Source organism: Artemia sp. Qi Xiang Cuo, chromosome 10 (assembly GCF_049724085.1).
Source record: "Artemia sp. Qi Xiang Cuo chromosome 10, ASM4972408v1, whole genome shotgun sequence".
Lineage (NCBI taxonomy): Eukaryota > Metazoa > Arthropoda > Branchiopoda > Anostraca > Artemiidae > Artemia > Artemia sp. Qi Xiang Cuo.
The window spans coordinates 31080583-31102543 of NC_142803.1; the positions used below are offsets into that span (position 1 = coordinate 31080583).

A 21961-nucleotide genomic window follows, 5' to 3' on the forward strand; every position below is an offset into this window, starting at 1 on the left:
CCAATCACTTTCGACTATTAAAAAGTGCACTAGCCCTTTGAAGTTCCAATCAAAGTAGCCTTTCTGGAAGTTTCTACGACAACGTTTTCTATACAAATCTTATATATCCCCAAGGCAAAACTTACAACCCTTACCCTGAGAGTTGTGGGGGGTTGTCCTCCTCAAAAACATAATTTCTATCTGGAAATCATCTACTCTGAACAAAATGGCTATCTCGAAATTGTATTGGATGTGTTTGGGGAAATGGTGGGCGTAGAAGGGGTGTTGGTTGTGTTCCAATGACTTTCGACTATTCAAAAGAGCACTGGCCATTCCAATTTTGAATCGAATGATCCCATTTTGAAGATTCTACGACAACTCCTTCAATACAAAGTGCCCTGGTCTAACCCCCAAAAATAAATAAAACATTTTGCCAGCATCGTTCTTTACTGAGGCAGCGCGATTGCGCTGCCTATGATTGCGAATTGAAGAACTGGACCGTAACAAGCTCACAGAAGAGATACCTTGCGACGAGGATGAAATAAAAATAAATTAATTAAGAAGACTGTATTGTTAACTCGCTTCGCTTGTTACTATAATTAACTCGTTTTTATTGTATTCTCGTATTACATAGTTGAATTAATTTGGTAACGAGTTTTAATAGTGATTAACTAGTTAACAAACCAAGCGAGGTAACAAATCCAGTTCTTCAGTTCAAAATCCTTCTAAAGATTGCAGTATACTCAATGTGACATATGCTTGACTTTTTCAAGTAGTTCATTACCCCGATAAATAACCGCTTGATCGAATGTACATCCTTGTATTTTATGTAGTGAACATGCCTTGCAGAGAAATAATGGAAACTAAATTAACTAATTAACGAGTTAATCCAACAGTTCGTGGTAACAAACTGTAAGTAAGGAGCAGCAGGGGCTCAATAGTAATCGAACCTCTAAAAAATGGAATTTTGAAATCTATAGATACATCAAAAGAATTTTCTTATTATGCTGATTTCAAATATGTAATATTTGATAAGTTGAGTGTTACCCATCAAAGGCTACAAGCCTGAGACAATTTGCATGATTTTCGAAAAAGCCGGAAACGCCCTCTAAAAGCCAAATAATCTTAATGAAAATCACATCAGCAGATTTTGCGCATCAGAGATCCCTACTGTAGAGTTCCAAGCTTCTATATGCAAAAATGTGGAATTTTGTATTTTTTTACCGGAAGAAAGATGACAGATGCGTGTTTATGTTTTTGTGTTTTGTTTTATTTCTCCCATGGGTGGTCGTATCAAACAGATGGTCTTAGCTCTAGACGGTTGGACGAAAACGTCAATCTTCGGCAATCTGTCATCCTTCAACCGCAGAACGTGCCCAAGCCATTTCGACCTTTCTCTCATTATAACCCTAGAAAGTGGGATCAAACCAAACTGTTCGTACAGCCTACTATTTGAAATACGGTCAGTCAGCCAGGTACCAGAAATAATCCTCAGACAATTTCTCTGGAAAAAATCTAGCAAATCTTCATCCGTTTTTCGGAGCGCCCATGCTTCAGAGCGATTTTTGACCACTGTCATCACTGTAGATTCCAATATTCTAATCCTGGTTCACAGCCTTATCTTCCTATCCTTCCAAACTTTTTTCAACTAAGAAAAAACACCCTGAGCCTTGGATATTCTACTTTTAACATCTTCACAGCTCCCACCGTCTTTACTAATAATACTGCCAAGATAATTTAAGCTGTCCCTTTGATCAATTTTTTGGTTACCCTATGTCAACTTTTCATCTTCAATTATTCCTAGCCTTAGCGACTTAGTCTTATTAACAATAGTTTTCGAACCTATTCTAGCACCCTGAACTCGTAAAAATTCTAAAAGTTTATTCATTTTGCTCACATTTTCATCAATGATGCTTAAATCATCAGCATAATCTAGATCCAGGAAAGTTTTTCTTCCCCATTTTATTCCATGTTCTCTCGTTGCCTCTCCTCTGTTTAACTCTTGATTGAATACGAAACCAGCTGCTAACCTCATTTCCTACCTTAACCGCAGCAGTGTTATTCTCGTACATAGCAGTAATTACTTTAATGTATTTGTCTGGTATACCATATAGGGATAAGACCTTCGCTAAAGCTCTTCTATTTACAGAATCGAACACTTGCTAATAATCTATTAAACCTCTACCCTTCCTAGAACCACACTGTTCTCCTCTTAAAACTTCGTCTACAGCATCTCTCAGTCTAAAAACCATCATACTACTAAGTAATTTGCTACCAATAGAAACTAGGCTAATGCCTCTATAATTACCACACTCTCTCTTATCACGTTTCTTATACGGTGGCTTAATTAGGGTTTTCCTAAAATCGCTGGGTACTTCTCCTTTTTCATTAATCAGATTCCTAATATTCAGTAACTTATTTCTAACCTCAGAGCCGCCATATTTGAGACACTCATTTACCAAACTATCAGCCCCTGAAGCCTTAATATTTTTTAATCCTTTTAGTACTGTCGCTAATTCTGTCTCACAAAACAAATCTTCTTGCACATCTAAGGTATCACAAACTTTTTATTTACCTCTTTATCTTTTCCTGCAACTCTATCCAGGTTTAGAACACTCTCAAAATGTTTTGCCCATCTCTCTTTAGCTCTTGCCTTTTCATCAATCGTGGCCCCATTCCTATCTTTAACTGGGACAAGTCCGGATCGACTACTTCATCTCAATATATTAATATGCCAGTACAATATTTTACTATTATACTGTCTAGCTGCATCTTCCAGATCCTATACGATTTTATCCGTGGTTTCCACTTCACACCTCCTTAGTTCATATTTTAGTGTTTTCTATACTTTCTTTATATTCCTCTTATTTTCATATGATTTATCACTCAGATAATTCTTGTTCAAGCCCCTTCATCTCTTTATTAAACATAAAGCTTTTTCACTAATAATTTCAAGCTGCGTTCCTATTTTTCTTCCCTAAGACACCATCAGCATCTTCACAAATTACTTTCTTAAAATTATTCCACCCATTTTCTACATTGTCAAATCTTAAGCTCTCCAATTTAGTATTCAACTCTTCCTGGAAAGTTTCTCTGAAATTCTCATCCTGGAGTCTACCAACGTCATAACTTCCCGGGAGATAGTTATCCTTCCTAAATTTCAGCTTTAAACTAACCCTAGACACTACTGGATGGTGATCTTTACTTTTAACATCAATAACAACACTCCTATGTACCCTAGTATCTTGTATTGATCCTACCAGTCTTTGGTTTAATATTACAAAATCAATAATGTTAGCTGTCTTACCATCACATGAATACCAAGTTAACTTATGGGCCATTTATGACCACAGACTGTATTTGTTATAACTAGATTGTTATACCTACACAAGTACAACAGTCTGTAGTAATTAACGTTTTCTTTTCCTACACCAAGTTTAACTAGTCTATGATACAATCTATCACAATTTATAACGACCTGGGCGTTAAAATCTCCCGATAAAAACACCATATTTATGCCTAGGACCCTCTCTAATTGTTCCTGTAACTGTAAGTAAAATTCATCTGAGCCACTACTATCTCCGTCAGTCGGTCCTACAGGGGTATTTAGCCTACTGCTGTAACTGATACCCTGCACTGATACCCTAGTCGTAAATTAGCAATTAGTATTCTATTATTAATACCTTCACAGCCTAAACAAGACTTAGTAGCTTATTCATTCATCATGAGCCCTACTACCTGTCAATGTGCCCCATTCTTCCTGCCTGAGTGAATAAATTCTATATCACCTAATTTCATGCTTCCTACCCCTGGGATATGAGTTTCTGAAACTCCTAATAAGTTCAGTTCGAATCGTCTGAATCCGTCAGCCGAAATTACGATATGATAATTATTTTTTAAAGTCACAACATTACAAGTTGCAATTTTCATATTCTTTAAATCATTGAAATTATTTTGGCCTCAGCAAAGAATATGGGAAACTGATCATAGAGGAAACTCAAGTTTGTCTCTGAGGACCCCCCCCCCCGTATTTAGCATTACCAAGAAACATCGTAAAGGACAAGACAGATCTAAATCTTAGAAACAAAGAATATGGGAACCTAAGGATAGAGGAAACTCGAATTTGTGGAAAACGAACTATCCCCAATTATCATTACCAAGAAAAATAGCAAGGATAAAACAGGCCTAAATCTATGGGGCATTAAGTTTTCCAGCCATATATTTTTCTTTCGAAATGTGAAAAACGACTGTAAAACATTAGATAATTATAAATAACAACGAACAGCTTGGTATCGACCCCCTAAGACCTTCCTTAAATACCTCGAAATGCCAGAAATTTAAGACTTTTGAGGGCTGGACATAAAAAAACATTTTTAACAGTTTGCCTCCTTTTTTCGCAAAGAAACATAAAGCAAAAACAAAAATGCTCCTCAACTAGTCAGAAAAAACTAAAATTACCGTATGAAAACTGATTTAGTTTTACAATCTTAATACGGCTCTTTTTTCAGCATCATTTTATTCTTTATTGTCCATTCCTTTCGCAATTAGTGGCAATCCTTGACAAACTTCAACATGCTTGGGATTCTAAGATACCTTTTTGGCGTCATTAAAGTTTTTCAAGAGAGAAATTGAATTTTATCAAGAACAAAACTTGATTTATTGTAAAACTTCAAGTAAATACATTACGTCAGACTTACGCTGAGAATCAAGCAAATAAATTTTTTCGACGTGGATCTCCTAAATGATGATGCTAGTGACGTAATATTGTTTTTAATGCAAAAATGTCTAAAAGTTCATAAAAACTGGGTTTTGACTAAGCATTTAAATTGCAAAATTAGTTTAGAGAGTTAAATGAGTCAGTATGAAATCTATTTGATAAAGAGTCGGATTGAAAATTTTATAATGGTTTTTTTTTCTTCTAAACATGTAGCCTATTATATTTTGTCTCTAAGATCAAGTCTAAATTGATTCCAGAAAGTAAAAGATGATAGGCTATTTGAGTTCTTTGAAGAGTTTCGTAGGGAACTTTAATGATCCAGTTACGATTGATAACTTTATTTTCAAGCTACACTATAAAGTTACAGCCCCAATGCTCATGTTATTTTCAATAGTAGGAACTTTAAGCCAGTTTGTTGGTGACCCTATTGACTGCCTTGATCATCCAACAATAAACTCTCAATTACTAGATGAGTACTGCTGGATTCACTCCACTTTTATCAACCTTGCCAAAATGAACGGAACCATGGGAGTTCATTTTCCAGCCCCAGGAGTTGTGAACCACAGGAATGGTGAAGGAGAAACCTTCAAAGTTACCTACTACCCGTTTGTATGTCTTGTTCAGTTCTTAGTGGCCTGTCTCTTATGCACTTCTTACTGGATATGGATGACATGGGAAAATGGAATATTGAAAGGTTGGGTTCAACAGCTTCGGTCTCCTGTAATTGCAGAAGAAACGAAAAAAGACGAAATTAACAGTCTTGTACAAGCTTATAAAAAACGTTTCAAGAATAATAATATTTATGCATGGATTTACCTTTTTTGTGAGTTTTTGAACTGCCTGGCAGTGATTTTAGTACTGCATCTTTTAGATATATTTCTAGGATACAAGTTTTATACCTATGGATTCGAAATCTGGAAGTTTTCAACAAATAGAATAGAAGTAAATCCAATGATTAAACTTTTTCCAACTGTAACACAGTGCATTTATCGCAAGTACGGTCCCTCGGGGACAATAGAAGAATTATCTACCTTGTGTGTTCTGCCTCTAAATATTATTAATGGCAGAGTCTTTGCTTTCCTCTGGTTCTGGCTTGTAATTCTGGAAATTCTATCCATTGTGGCATTTTTGTACAGGGTTGCCACATTCTGCTTTAAGTGGGTGCGACGCTGCTCACTCAGAGCACGAGCAACCTTTATCAATGGTGGAGATATAAACTGGATCACTAAAGAATGCAAAATTGGCGACTGGTTTTTTTTGTTGCTACTGGCAAAGAATATGGAGGATTCAGCTTTTAAAGAGTTCATTTTATCTTTTAAAGAAGCTTTGTCAACCGACAGAATCTCTTCACAACCTGAAGTTTGAAACACAGTTAGTGTTTTCGAATATTATTTAACTTTTTTAGTAATGTGGAGGACAACAACAATTGAGAATTCTTTTGTAAGTAAACGACAGAGTATTCCCATAGGATTCAGCTTAATGGATAATTATTCTGGGCTTGGTGTGTTTTGGTAGGCGTTTTAGGGCTGAAAACCCTCTTGCTAGCTAATTTATCTACTATGGGTTGCCTCCCCGCAGTAGCATAATATTTTCAGGCATGGATATATAATGAGCCGTTATAGGCTCTCCAATTAACACACTTGGTAAGTGCAAAAGCTGAAAGATCTTAATATGATGCTGGGTTGCTTATTAAGTATGTCACCTGGCTTTACTAATGACAAAATTAAAATCCAACCCAAAATAAAAATTTCTACGTCCGTAAGACTAAATATATAAAAATAAACAGTCCCAAGGTGTATTATAGAACAGCTTTTTTATGTGCAAAAATCAGAATTTTTGTAAATGCTTACTCTATTCTTTTACATATGAAGCTAAGAGGGGAAAGGAAATAATAAATGAAATATAAAACCAAAAAAGGGTGAGAAAACGAGGATTTTGTCAGCCAGTGGCAAAAACATGAAGACGAAAAAACAAGCAAATATTCCGACAAGGACGTCCACCAAGTCGTTCTCAGTGCTAAACAAAAAAGAAAAGAAAATCTTACCTTTTTCGAGATACGAACAGACACTGGTCACCCTTTTTTGGTTTTATTTTTCATTTATTATTTCATATCCTCTCTTAGCTTCATATGTCATGTATAGCCAGTGTGGTCTAAGAAAGTATTCTATTCTTTTACTGGTCTATCAGTAAAAAATTTCACTTATTGATCATTCACCAGGCACATAGGAAAGAAAAGTTCAGACCTGTGGTCCCCAAAAATGTTCAGATTTCATTAATTTTTCCTCCAGCACCAAATAGTTTCTTCACAATAGCCCATTTTATGAAGTTATGTCTCACTCCTCAATGCCGCCCCTCTCCAGTCTAAAATATTGCTCAAGTGCACTGTGTTCGGTCTGGAAGTTTTTATTTCTATCAAATACAAGTTAAAAGCGTGATTAAAACGATATATCACAAAAAATCAATCCAGTAAAAAAGGTATTTGGCTACCGCAAAACTTAATAAACATATCACTCTAATTTTGTTTATGAATTGAGAACATGGAGCTTCCTTAACCAAATCAGGGGCACCAGGGGGAGTAATTGCCCCTTAGAGTTTGAAAAATGCCCTTTTTTGGTATTTTCGTTATAGTAAACTGAAAAAAGTCCACTCTCCCTTCCAATATTCTTAGAAAAGTATGTCTTCATATAAAAAATTCCTTACCCCTCTCCCCTGTATTCTCGTAAATTGGGACCCTCGAACCATACGAAGGAAAAACAAACTTAATTTACGAAAAATCTAGTCAGAATCAATAACATATTGATTTGAATAGTATTGATACTAAATTTCAAAGAACCAACGCTCCAACTTCAACTGGTCACTCTCTCCTCACTCAACTGCTCCAAAGCAAGACAACTAAATTAATTAAGCCGCTCTAAAACTGCTCTATGCAAATTGCTGAATACAAATTTGATTATCCCAATTTCTGCCCATTTAAGATTACTAATGAACGGGATTGTTATTCACCGGAGAATACTTTCGGTATTCACCGGTAAGTGTCGGAGACTACTTTGAAAGAAAAGACTGAATAATGAACAAACAAGGAGGATAGTCTTCACAAATTTGACATGATAAATCCTAGAGATCCCTAAAAAAATCAGAAGACTTGCAAAAATCTCTAAAAAATTCCCAAGTCCCTAAAATGAAAAAGTTCAGCCCTAGAAGATTTACAAAATCTCCTTTTTCGGGGGAAAATCTCTAAAGGAGAAGTACTGATGAAACTATAAAAATATGAATAATGCGAGAGAGGTTTTACCAGAAGAATCACTTAGCTCTTTGTACAAGAAATGAAAATGATGAAAAGCCGTCTGAATGTGAAGCATGCCAACTGTCAAAAGTCTAGTTGACTTTGCATATGATACCCAACGACTGAAAAATGGCAAAATAATGCCAAGTAAATAAAAAATAAATTTTCACACAAGACTACTTTGAAACCACAATGGTGAAAACCCTAGGAATGGGATATTTCCAAAAAGGGCATTGTTTATGTTTGAGCAAAATCTGGATGACAACATGGCTTTAAATTAATGAACTTGGATATATAAAGTAATACCTAATTTGATAGCCTAGAGAGATTGGGCTTGTAGGATTAGTATTAAATGAGATTATCTTCACTAACTGGTTACCAGATTCGTGATTATTAAGATTTGATTGTTGTTGGGTTTTTTTTCAAGATGTATTTTCAGTTGTCAAAATTACGTTCTATTCTTTAATCTTCAGTAAGTAATAGTGTTGTAAGAAATAAATTATATAATACTAATTTTATTTCAAAGTCAATATCAAAACATATATTTTAGCGAAAAGAGTCTTCTTCAGCAGGAGTGTCGTTTCTGTTTCTTCTTCAGTCTCGATTCTAACTCATCCAAGGTACGATGCAACTCGTCCTAAAAATACAGAGTATATAATCACCAGACTATATGCTGGTGCAGACGTTATATATAATTATGCCCTACAGTACTGATGTTATTGGCTTTGATCTTCACCTTAGGGTATTTTAAAGCTCTTACACAGCTTCCCCTCCTAAAAAGTGGCAAATTGCCGACTCAGAACATTATTATAATTTTTTTTCTTTTTATGAACAAATGGGTCACACAAAAAAAACACACAACAATGAAATCTCCATATAATACTAATAAACAAAAAATAAATAAATAAATAAATAAACATTACCTCTTACTATCAAAATAGGTCCCGACGCATATTAGCGTGTTTGGGACGACCAAAAAAAGGACACTTCAGCTACTAATACACTTCCTCGGAAGTACAAAGTTCCCACTTTGTTCTGGCTAAATGAAACTTACGGATATAGATTTATAGCCAGAGTCAGGGGTTTGTGAAGGTGTCTTTATGCATCTAACTCCACTTATTCTCCACTTTAAAGGCTTAAAATATTCTATGAAAAGCCTAAACTACAAAAAAAGAATTTCAAATATGGTTTAGAATCTGTCTAAATTCTAGGAATCGTCTTGCCAAGACAAAGAGAGGCAGACTCTAAGCCCAACTTGAGATTGCTTGTTTTAAAAGTTAAGACAGATAGCCAACACATTTTTTAAATAAATTTTTCAAGTCCTTAGAAGTACGGAATATATAAAGTTATTAAAATGAAAACACCCTCTCGTGCCCTGATTTGGGCTGCAGGTTTTTGGGACCTAGCAAATTTCTGTCACCCAGCAAAAAAAAATTCCGGATACAGCGAAAGCTGGTCTTCTAGAAATCTACAATGCTTCTCTTTTGCAATACCAGGCCTGTTCTGCCAAAACTTAGTATATTCCAGAAACCATACTATCTAGTCTCACCATTTAAACCCTTTTTTTCCATTTGGCTACCCCCCCCCCCAAGAACAAATTGTAAGACCTTTTTTTCAATTATGATTGAAATTTTGGGAAAATTGTAATGCAAAAGATTTTAGTGCAAAAGAAAAGAAGAAGAGACAAACTTAAAAAAAAGAGAAAATAATAATAAGAGAAAAAATAATACCGTTCTTTCCACATGGACGGTAGAAGGGTATTGAATAATAATATAAAAAAATATAAAAAAATAAAAAATGAATGGCAGATCTATGTCTAGATCTGCCATTCAAAATCTTTATTTTAAGATTTTGAAATCTCATTTCAAAACCTTATTTTTAATAGAAATATATATTTCAAAAGTTAGTCTATAAAGATTTGAAGTATCTGAATTTTCATTAGGTTAAAAAATTATACAAAGTGAGAAATACGAAAAGTCTGAATTAATTAAAATACTGTCAATAGGGTTAGATCTTACCAGTATCTGTCTCGGGGTTGGCGTTTTAGTGGATTTGTTTCTTGAATAGGGCTGCCTTGACCCAGTTCACCTTAGAACTACAATATATTCGCAAATGACCGTTTCTGGACATTTTAATTTAAAAAAAACACTCAGTCTTGAGTTCTCCGTTTATAGAAGCTACACACGGCGATAGATACTGGCAATTATCTATCAGCCATCCCCCCGGCTTGAACAGAAGGATGGTAATGGATCCTTAGTTGATCAGATGCTACACATATTTTCTGAAGCTCAGACAGTCCAGAACTGATTTATCTTGAGGACAATTTGTTTTGCAATGGTTATCCCTTCGAATTATTAGAATTTATCATATAAACGATTTTTTTTTTTAAGGCAGAGTAAGACAGAGTAACTCTACAATATCTAACTGGCAGTATTTTCTATGGAGGGCTAAAAAACATAAGCCTTTTATCCTATATTTAAAAACTGAGACGCAAACTGGGAATAATATTAAAAAAAACACATAAGCTTATCTTCAACATTGATAATTACAATAGAAGACAATTTTTTTCTACTGGGGCAATGGTAAAACCAGATTCATTCTGGGTAATGGTGTTTATAGATTCCCTTGTTCTGTTTTGTTTTTTTTTTTTTTCTACTGGGGCAATGATAAAACCAGATTCATTCTGGGTAATGGTGTTTATAGAGTCCTTGTGTAGAGCCTTCACAATATTTCAAAAAGCTCAGTACGTTAATATTTACTGTTGTCCAGTGATATAGTATTTTGCTTCAGTATCAAACCCCACAAAAGGCATCCAGAAGAAAATAAAATCAATGATATATCAGTTCATCTGGTACAGAAAACCCTCTCCAAAGCTTAAATTTACAGATATGTTTCTAATGAAAAGCCAAGGAGGCCTACAAATAACTAACACCGAAGCCAAGATAAAAGAACTTCACATGAAAACAATTATCGAAGAAATCCATTTTGAAGAAACAACCCCTATGAAAAATTGGTATAACGCATGGGCGAGAAATGAAAGGAGTGACTGCCCAAATTCGGTACAAAACCATTTCGGAATTGTCAAAGAATTATTAGAAAAAAGCATCGCAGACTTTGATAGCAAAAAAATAAATAAAACGGATATAAAACAGTGGTTCATTTCGCAGGAAAACCTACATCCAGCGAAAATTCTTGAGACAAATGATCTTGACGATGAAAAACTGAAAAAAATGTTCAACCTGATACATTCTTAGTTTCTTACCGCCGAAGGTTAAGGATCATGTGTTTTTCCAAGTTCACAAAATACTGCTAACTGAAGAGAAAAAACATAGGATAGACCCCACCAAGTCGACTGGAATGTGCGGAAGGTGTGGATATCAAATTGAAACACTTGAACATTTAATTCTTCAGTGCATAAGTGCAAAAACAGAATTAGAAGAATTGAAACAAATGTTAGGTAGTGAAATACAAGAAAATGAGGAACTGGTCACCACAAAAAAGGTTGTAGAATTAAAACTATGCACGGAAACCAATCAAACGAAAAAACACGAAGATTTGGCATACATTTTCACACATTTCAGCTACTATGTTTGGAAAGCGAAAATGAAAAGATACGAACCCAAAAGAGGTAATGATAAAGGTAAGAGTTCAGTGGGTTAGGCTAGTAAATATAAGGAAAGGCAAACAGAAAGGAGAAAAGTGAAGGTAAAGGTAAAAGTGAGTTTTTTTTAGAATAGAATAAAAAAAGATAAAAAATTTTTATAATTAGAAATTGAAAAGTCTTTATTTAAGAAAGGAATAAAAAAAAGATAAAGAAAGAAGCACTATAAGAATGATACAGATAAAGTTTTAAGGAGATCTGAAAAGCTTTGAAAGTTGGATAATGATACTGATTTAGTGAGGGATGAACAGCCAAATGAGAAAGGAAATATGAGCAATAAGGTTAAAGGAAATGAAGTATGAGGAAAATGAAAGATTCTACCAATTAGTTTTTATTTGTAAAGGTGGAGTATTTCATTTCTTTCTTACTTTCTTTCTTTTTTTCTTTCTGTTGTATTTTTTTTCATTTTTTTATATTCTTTTTTGGGGGACGGGGGTAAAAGTGAATTATATATCGGGGGAAATAGAGGTCGATGAAAAAGATTATGAAATGTGTTATTTAAGGTCGCAATGGAAGGGATGCCATAAGGGGGAAGGGCAGCCTGAGATATCGGATGAACCTGAAAGGTATAAGAAAATTGAAATGTAGTATACCTCTATTTTTATACCCTGGTATATTTTGGAATGCTCAGATTTTAAATAATACTAATAAATTAAATTTTTTGGAGAAGTTATTTTTATTAAGAAAGGAGTAGGATAAACTATGAGATATTTTTAAAGAAAATTTGAAGGTCACCGAGAGGAGAGGAGGTGGGATTAAAAAAAAAAAAAAAGTCCCTTGTTTTTTTGTTTTTTTTTTTCTACTGGGGCAATGATAAAACCTGATTCATTCTGGGTGATGGTGTTTATAGAGTCCCTTGTTCTCTGTTTTTTTTTCTACCGGGGCAATGGTAAAACCAGATTCATTCTGGGTAATGGTGTTTATAGAGTCCCTTATTCTCTGTTTGTTTCTATGTTGTAAGGATCCACCAACAATTTGGGGAGAGGTTATTACCTCAGCATCAATCTTAAATCGACAAAGCCATAAAGCTACGCAAAAGCTCATGGAATATTTATTATGCCTTGGCCAAAAACGTTTACTACATCCCAGGTTATTTCGTTTTGTTTGATAACATCACCATTATTCCCCATCAAAGGTCTCATACAAGTTTCCAGGGAGGCAGTTTGAATCAAGATATATATCTGCCAAAAAAACGCCCTTAATACAGACCCTTAAGAGAGCTATCTTAGTCCCATTTACGATGCTTTGGTTAATCCAAACTTTTCGTTCTTTTCCATTCATTAATATTTCACAAACAAATGAAAATTCAGATTCTTTAAATCCTGAACAAAGAATAGCTTTTAAAAAGGTCTTGCAAAACAAGTTTTCAAATGAAAGTTTAGTCTGCCATTCAAAATCTTTTCTATTTATTCGAGCCCTAAGAAGGTGACTTTTATTCAACTTCTTTTAGATTTGAATTTTTCTTTTTCTTTTTAGAGGTCTGTACTTTTTTTGTACTGAGGATGGTTGAGCAGAGATTTGGGCTGATACATTCACATTTCCCTTTTTTTCACGGGCTATAAATCAACCCCTTTTTCTACGTTTTCTCGTATTATCACATTGCCTTACATACCAGGTAGGGATTTTTTAGGGATTTCGGGCCCATTTTCAAAAATATCAAAAATATTATTACGGCAACAAACCGATTGAAATCACTATTTTCAAAATTGTGTTACATGGAAAATATTAGCCACGAGCTAGTCTCTTCAAAAACCCGTTCCTAAAATTTCAGCTACTATGGGCCGTGGTCCATTTTTTACTAGGTTGCAGCTACTGCTGCAACTACGACTGAGCATTATATAGAAAATGCAGACTACTCTGCAAAAGTCAGACAAAAAACAAGTTAACAAAAGGACAAATAAAACAGGAGAAACACAACAATACATTTTATTGAAACAGTTTCACTCTAACTTTTAGAGAACTAACATCTGATTTTACAGTTTCTTTTCTGGAAACAGGATTTAGAAAAATGAATAAATAAATAAAACAAAAGAGACGAATTCTAGCAAGATTTTTATGCTGAACAGCTCAGTGTTGACAAATATTCTAAGCAACTACAAAAATCCGACTACCAATAAATCATAAAGGGACGTCAATGAAGAGTGGAAGGATGGGGGGGGGGGGAGAAAAATACCTTAAACAGGGGGTAATCAAAATTAAACGTGCAATAATAAAGGTCTGAATTATCATTGTATTTGGTTTCTGTGCTTTAAGTAGAGTCCCCAAAAGATGTGTGTGAGACAAACAAAGGTACCCCTGGTATCTGAAGAAATGAGTTATTCCCTCCGTTAGAGGGGCCCCAAAACATGACGAAGAAAGAGTCATCAATATATTTGTTCCACTATATAAATTCTAATTTCAAGCACATTCCCAATTCCAATTTCAAGCACTGTCAATTGGTAGTCTCGTCTGACCAAATTAACTTTTGTTAGAAAAGTAAGTAGTTATATCTTACCTCGGTAAAGGCAATAACGTGAAAAAAAGCTGAAATTTCTCTTTTCCTACTTGGTAAATATTCAAGAGTATGTTTAATACAATAGGAAGTGTCATCCACCTGCCGATAAACCTGAAAAAAAAACGGTCATCAAGGAAGCTGGCGACTATTGTAATCACAGTTGTTTATTTTTATCGTTATTAGCATTTTATTTGACAAATCACAAATTTAAGTTTGATTTAACAACACGCGAAATACAAAGAGAAAAGAAGACAAATTCTTCTTTAATAACATACTTTTCTTGTTTACCTTTCTCAGGTAAGGCTGATCAAACCAAGAGGCTCAATTTATAGACTACAAAACCAATCACTTGACAAAATGCTTAGGTCTCTGTGACTAAGGCCCTGTGGATAACAGATCTTAGAAGTTGGTAAGCTAGGTGATTGAATCTACAGCCAAAATAAGGTCTCAAGAAATATATTTGGAATTCTGAATTAATCCACATAAAATAAATTTAATTTTTACGTTGGTTTCAGCTATGAACTGTAAAGACATAAATTATGAGAAAGACATAAAATATGACCAAGACTTAAAGGTCTTTAATTTGCACTGAAAATTAACTTTTGTATACTCTCCATTGTCATAGTAAAAACCCTTGCTTAAATTCATTGTTCTTTTTCATATTCGCCATGAAGGCTGAAGCCAATTAAAGACCAAACCACAGTCCGTAGAGAGATAAATTTCTTTTTGAGAGAGAAATAATTTATTAACAAAAATAAGGCTTACATAATCTATCAACAATCATCGGGGAAAACCATTGGGCTGTATATGATGGTTGTTTACATCCTTATAATCTGCTAATATATACTCACACTTCACATATAAATAAAAAATTACAAAAAAACTTAAATCATTGACAACTTCCCAGAAGGTAACGTTTCAACCCACTCTTGAACTGGCTAACATTATCGGCCACCTTTATACCCTCGGGGAGAGAGTTCTACTGCTGCGGTCCTGCAAATGCGGAAATAGAGATCCGTGTTGAGTACTCCGAGCCTCAGACATTATCCCTGAAGAATGCCTAGTTTTATAACAATGATAAAACGAGTTAGACTTAAAAACTTCCTAAAAACGCTCCAGTGAACAACGATTCAAAAACTGAGAAACAAAAATCTATTAACTTATAAACATTCAGAATTTTCATCTTAGTAAAGCAACTCAAAGTACTATTTTCAAATCTCACATAGTCTCCCAAGACAGGAACAACTTTATTTTGTAAAACTTGAACTCTTTTAAAACTTAACACAAAAGAACTAGTCAACAGCAAACAACCATAAGACAGATATGGATTGATAAGAGAATGCTAGAGGATCATTAGAATTCTTGGTGGAAGCTCATTCCTTAGCCTTCTTATAAGTCTAATCCTCTTGCCACTTTTGCTGCTACTGCATCACAGTGTAGTTTCTTGCTCAAATTCCAATCAAGATAAAAACCTAATAATTAAACACTAAAAGCTTGATTTGAGAATACACCATACAGGAAAATTTTATTTTTTTAAATCATGGGTGTACCAATTCTACAAAAAGTCCTGAAATTCGTCTTAAAAACATTAACAGACAGACAGCTAAATCTCGTAAAAATTGCCAATTCATTTAGGGCCTTATTAGCCTTTTCAATCAAAAGGTTTTCGCAAGGTGATGTTACTGTAAACACAATGTCATCAGCAAATGACGTGATTAATGTCCCAGGGATATAAAATCACATGATAATACATAAATTAGGTAAAGTAAGGTCCCAAGCATTGAACCTTGTGGAACTCCGCAATGGAATCTGTAACTTCTTGATTTGCAGCCATCAATATTCACTCTAAGCATTCTCCCTCCAAGATAAGACTCGAATCAATTCAAAGATACATCCTGATACTATCATAAGATCTTCAAGGTTTTTTTTTTCCTTTTTTCTTAGTTTCCCATGAACTTGGTCTGGCCCCGACAACTATAGTATATGATACTAGTTTACCATTTCCGATCGGAAACACGTCCACTAGGCGTAAATCAAAAAGGTTTCCCGCCTGAAGTTCCTTTAAGGAGCACGTTTTTTTTTTCAAATAACACAGAGAGAAACTAAGTCAGAACCAAGCAAATTTTATATGGACAGAACTTGTCATTTCAAATAATATCTGAAGTACCTTTAAGGGGCTTTGTTTTGTTTTTTAATTTCCTGTGGAGTTTGTACCAACAATTAATAAAAAAACAAAGTTTTTCTGAGAGATGTAAAGAGAAAGTTGAAACTTAAAACGAACAAAAATTATTACTTAAATGCATTGTAAGACCACCCTGGCTATACATGACGTATGAAACAAAGAAAAGAAAGGATATCATAAATGAAAAATAAAATCTAATAGGTGAGAAAAACAAGGATTTTGTCAGCCAGTAGCAAAATAAGACGACGAAAAACAAGCAAATATTTTGACAAGGACCTCCGCCAAGTCGTCCTCAGTGCTCATAAAAAACGAAAACAAAATCTAGCCTTTTGAAGTGAACTCTACAAGAAGAGAAAAGAAACTGAATAAAACAACAGCCAGAAATAAATGAAAGACAATTCACCAATTGGATTCGACAAGTATTCTTTGCTTTGCAATATATTTTGCCTGTCTGCAACCACCATTTTCATTAGATATGCGGATAGGCTGTCTACAGTAGATATTAAAGTTGCCTCTTCAAAAAGAACTAAATTATCAGGATTTTCAAAGATATGGAGGGCCAAAGAAGAATCAAAGTTGCCATTTTTATTTTCAATTCTCAGACTTATCTATTGAAATTTTTCGTAGCCTACATGCAATCGTTTCCCTAGTTGTTGATGGGTCCTACCAATTTAAAACTTCCCACATGAACACGGGATTCTGTAGATACCACTACCGAGTATAGGGTCAGTTTTATCCTTTCCCGAGTTGAAAAAATGTTCAACTTTTTGTTCAGTTTTGAAAAAAAAAACAGAGAGATTATGTTTTTTTTTAATTTTTCCAAGTTTGTCGCTGAGTTTCGAGATGCATGGTAATGTGGTGGAAGTCTTGTTTCCAATTGCCGGAGTAACTGAATCAAGGGAGACGGGCTGCCTATTTTCCTGTTTTACCTTTTTTAATCGTCTATCTATGATACTTTCAATAAGGTTAATAGGGTAGCCATTGCAGAATAGAATATCTTTAACATAATTTAATTCAGATTTTACATGATTACGTAAACAGATTTTTAGAACTTCGGAAAAGTTCCCTTTCTTGGATGTTTTAATTATAAAAAATACTCCTAGCCTTGAATTTTCTATACATAGAAAGCCGACCCACAATGATCGGTATCTAAATTTCTCGTCCAATTACCCTCCTTCTGTAAAGAAAAAGGGGTAATAATCTCTTTAGTCGACAGTTTCTAAAAATCTGCCTGTACAACTCTGTATAAATAAAACTAGTGCAAATAAACCAACTGATGACATTTCTCTATGTTCGTAGGATTATAGAAACTAGCACTTTACTGAAAACACGAAACAATATAGGAGTTTTATACAATAGAAGTAAACCATTTAAGGACGCTTTTTACAGTATATAAATAAAGCTTTTTAGGCACATGTCATGATTATTTTGCAGACAAGTTCAATGTGAAGCCATCTTGAAAGTATTAGGATTATAGACTACCTTTCGAATTTATATCATAACTTGGAATTCTCCATTATATAGAGAGAATAACCGGATTTCCAGAGTTCATATTATGGTTTATTTGTTCTTCATTTCGAGTCACACTAAAGCCTATCTGTATACTCAATCACTTTTGATCTCCTAAATCAAAATTCTTTATGTAATTGGATTTTGTGTTTTCAGTAAAGTGCTAGGTTAATATAATCCTATGAACATAGGGAAATGTCATCAGTTGGTTTGTCTGTGCTAGTTTTACTAATTTATGTTATAGAGGCCATGAAGTGATAATTTGTGTTACTTTTAAGTTCCAACTTCGCTCTTTACTTCCCTCAGAAAAACTTTGTTTTTTTAAATTAATCTTTGCGCGTTTCTAATTAAAAACGTTGGTAATGACGAATTTCAGTCGCCCACTTGCTTGTAAACCATGTGGACGTGGTTGGTCACATATCTTTGAATCATTTTTCGTCTTCAATTACCTTCAAATGGCTCACAGAACTTAAAGACTATGTAAATTATCCGTATTGTACGACTGTCTGCCTTAGTTCTGCACTAAGATGATAGATGGACTATCTTCAAGAAGTGAAAATCATCATTTTTATACAACTCTTAAAAAGTTATGCCAGCTTCCCCTCTCATAGAGACTATCTAGCCCTCAAGCCTTTCATCACAGAAGGATTACAAAAGATTTAAAGGTTAAATCTCCCTAACTCATCCAGTATAGTTTCGAATTTTTTCGAACTAGCAAGAGAACGTGCGCTCTTCTAGATTATAAATGAACTGCGTACTAAGAATTAACTTCTAAGATTGGTATTGCGCATCAATTCCTTGGTATTCTAGAAGTAACTGTTTTTCTTAAGAAAATTTTCAAGGTCTTCCAAACCTAAGCATAATTTCCGTATCTATCATAAAGTTTCGTGAAATTATACCATATAATTTGACTTCGAAACAAAGAAGTTTCTAAAATTTATTTTTCAGGGAGTAGGGCTCATGATGAATAAGGAAGCTGCTAAGTCTTGTTTAGGCTGGGAAGGTATTAATAATAGAATACTAAGTGCTCATTTTATGACTAGAAAGTCCAGGGTATCAGTTATAGTAGTATACGCCCCTGTAGAACCGACTGACGGAGATAGTAGTTACACAGATGAATTTTACTTACAGTTAAAGGAGCAAATAGACAGGGTCCCAGGTAGAAATATGATGTTATTACTGGGAGATTTTAACGCTCAGGTTGGTAGAAATAGGGATAGATGGTATCCTAGTCTAGGTAAATTTGGTGTAGGAAAAGAAAAAAGTAATGGATACAAACTTTTGCAATTTTGTAGGTATAACAATCTAGCAATAACCAATATGGTATTTGGTCATAAAATGGTTCATAAGTTAGCATGGCATTCACGTGATGGTAAGACAGCAAATCTTATTGATAATGTTACAGTAAACCGGATACTGCCAGGATCAATACAAGATACTAGGGTATATAGGAGTGCTGTTATTCATGTTAAAAGTAAAGATCACCATCTAGTAGTGTCAAGGGTTAATTTAAAGCTGAAATATCGGAAGGGTAACTACCTCCCGGGAAGTTATGATGTTGGTAGACTCCAGGATGAGAATTTGAGAGAAACTATCCAGGAACAGTTGAATAATAAATTTGAAAGTTTAAAATTTGATAATGTGGAAGATGGTTGTAATAATTTTAGAAAAATAATTTGTAAAGTTGCTGAAGGTGTATTAGGGAAGAAAGCTAGAACTGCAGCTAAGAATATTAGTGAAAAAGCTTTATGTTTAATAGAAAGGAGAAAGGAATTGTACAAGAATTATCTGAGAGATAGATCGTATGAAAACAAAAGAAATGTAAAGAAAGTGGAGAAGCCATTAAAATATGAACTAAGGAAGCGTGAAGTGGAGGCCATGGATAAAATTGCCGAGGATCTGGAAGATGCAGCTAGACGGCATAATAGTAAAATATTGTAGTGGCATGCTAACAAATTAAGAGAGAGTAGCCAATCCGAGCTTGGCCTGGTTAAAAATAGGAGTGGGGTTGCAATCAGCAGTAAGACAAATACTAAAGAGAGATGGGCCAAACATTTTGTGAATTTGCTTAATCAAGATAGAGTTGCAGGAAAATATATAAAGGAAAATGAAAAAGTCTGTGATACCTTGGATGTGAAGGAAGATTTGTTTTGTGAGGAGGAATTAGCAACAGTACTAAAAGGGTTAAAGATAATAAGGCTCCAGGTGCTGATAGGGTGGTAAATAAGTTTCTTAAATACGGTGGCTCTGAGGTTAGAAATAAGCTATTGATGATTATGAATACGATTTTTCGAAAAAGGAAAGTACCAAACGGATTTAGGAAAACATTAATTAACCCACTTAATAAGAATGGGGATAAAAATGTGTGTGGTAATTATGGAGGCATTAGTCTGGTCTCTGTAGGTAGTAAATTACTTAGTAATATGATACTTTTTAGACTGAGAGATCACGTAGACAAAGTTTTAAGAGAAGAGCAGTGCGGTTTTAGAAAAGGTAGAGGATGTGTCAACCAAATTTTCACTCTTAGGCTAATAATTGAGAAGTGCCTGAATTTTCAAACACCTTTGGTCCTCAGTTTTATATATTATGAGCAAGCATTCGATTCTGTTGATAGAAGAGCTTTTAGCAAAGGTTTTATCCTTGTATGGTATACCAGACAAAAACATTAAAGTGATTAGTGCTATGTACGAGAATAACACTGCTGAGGTTAAGGTAAGAAATGAGGTTAGCAGCTGGTTTTGTATCAAATCAGGAGTTAAGCAGTGTTGTGTTCTATACCCCTTTGTATGGATTATTTTGATGGGCTTTGTTTTAAGGAGCACAGGGAAGGCAATGGGAGACCACGGAATAAATTGGGGAGGAAAAAGTCTCCTGATGATTTAAGCATCCTAGATGAAAGTGTGAGCAAAATGAATGAAGTTTTAGAAGTTTTGCGAGTTCAGGGTGCTAGAATTGGCTTGAAAATTAATGTTAGGAAGACTAAGTCACTAAGGCTAGGAGTAAGTGAAGATGAAAAGGTGACGTTGGGTAATGAAAAGATTGATCAGGTCGGCAGCTTCACTTACCTAGGTAGTATTATTAGTAAAGATGGTGGGAGCAGTGAAGATGTTAAATATAGAATAGCCAGGGCTCAGGGTGTTTTTTCACAGTTAAAAAAAGTCTGGAAGAATAGGAAGATAAGTCTGCAAACCAAGATTAGAATATTAGAAGCTACAGTGATGACAGTCGTCAAATATGGCTCTGAAGCATGGACGTTCCGAAAAGCGGATGGAGATTTGCTAGATGTTTTCCAGAGAAATTGCTTAAGGATTGTTCTGGGTACCCGGCTGACTGACCGTCTTTCAAACAATAGGCTATACGAAAAATGTGGCTCAATGCCACTCTCTAGGACTACAACGAAAGAAAGGTTGAGCTGGCTAGGGCACGTTGTGTGGATGAAGGATGACAGATTGCCGAAGAGTGTTCTTTTCGGCCAACCATCTAGGGCTAAACGGAAAGCAGGTCGTCCCCGTCTGGGGTGGGAGGACGTCATAAAGAAAGATTTAAAGGAAATGGGAACTTCGTGGCCGGTGTAAAAAGGGAGGCTTTGAATAGAGTGGGGTGGAGGAGGAGCGTGCGTAGCTGTGTTGGCCTCAGGCGGCTTGGTGCTGCGGTGAGTTGTTAGTAGTAGTAGTAGTAGTAATAGAAAAAACAATAGACAACTACAAAACTCTGCTTATTTTTTGTAATGCTCTTGTACTATCAGAGATATGAACCATGTTTATATGGAATTAGCTGAGTATTTCTGCGAAACGCTAAATTTACAACAAAAGTTTATTATCCATACTTTAAAAAACAATACATGTTAGGCACTGAGAACGGAAATGTAGTATGGAACTAGTTGAGTATTCCAGCATTGGAACCGACATTGGTTTGGGTTTATTGTTTTAAATAAGTTTAATGCCATGCAGAGCAGGCAAGAAAACATGCGCTGTTCTATATTAAAAATGAAGTGCACGCTATGAAACAATTTCTAAGGTTTTTATCACGCAGCGACTTCCTTGGCGTTCTAGAAGTAACTATTTTTCTAAAGAAGATTTCCAAGGTTTTCAAAACATAAGCAAAATTTTCGTATCTCTAACTTATCTTCACTAGAC

At 34.7% G+C, this 21961-nt stretch overlaps 2 protein-coding genes across 2 annotated transcripts in view; one reads left to right on the forward strand and one right to left on the reverse strand.

The window, feature by feature from the left end:
• The first annotated feature begins 4963 nt into the window (after positions 1–4963).
• On the forward strand, positions 4964–6061 carry LOC148947658 (innexin inx2-like). The gene has a single exon (XM_089096205.1). The coding sequence runs from the start codon at positions 4964–4966 to the stop codon at positions 6059–6061; it is 1098 nt and encodes a 365-aa protein (XP_088952331.1).
• A 2433-nt stretch (positions 6062–8494) lies between these two features.
• Positions 8495–21961, reverse strand: part of LOC148947659 (jumonji, AT rich interactive domain protein 2-like) — a 62730-nt gene continuing 49263 nt past the window's right edge. The window contains 2 exon segments of the mRNA XM_089095971.1: positions 8495–8616; positions 14135–14245. Coding sequence (XP_088952097.1) covers positions 8545–8616; positions 14135–14245 — 183 coding nt within the window. The 3' untranslated portion in view covers positions 8495–8544.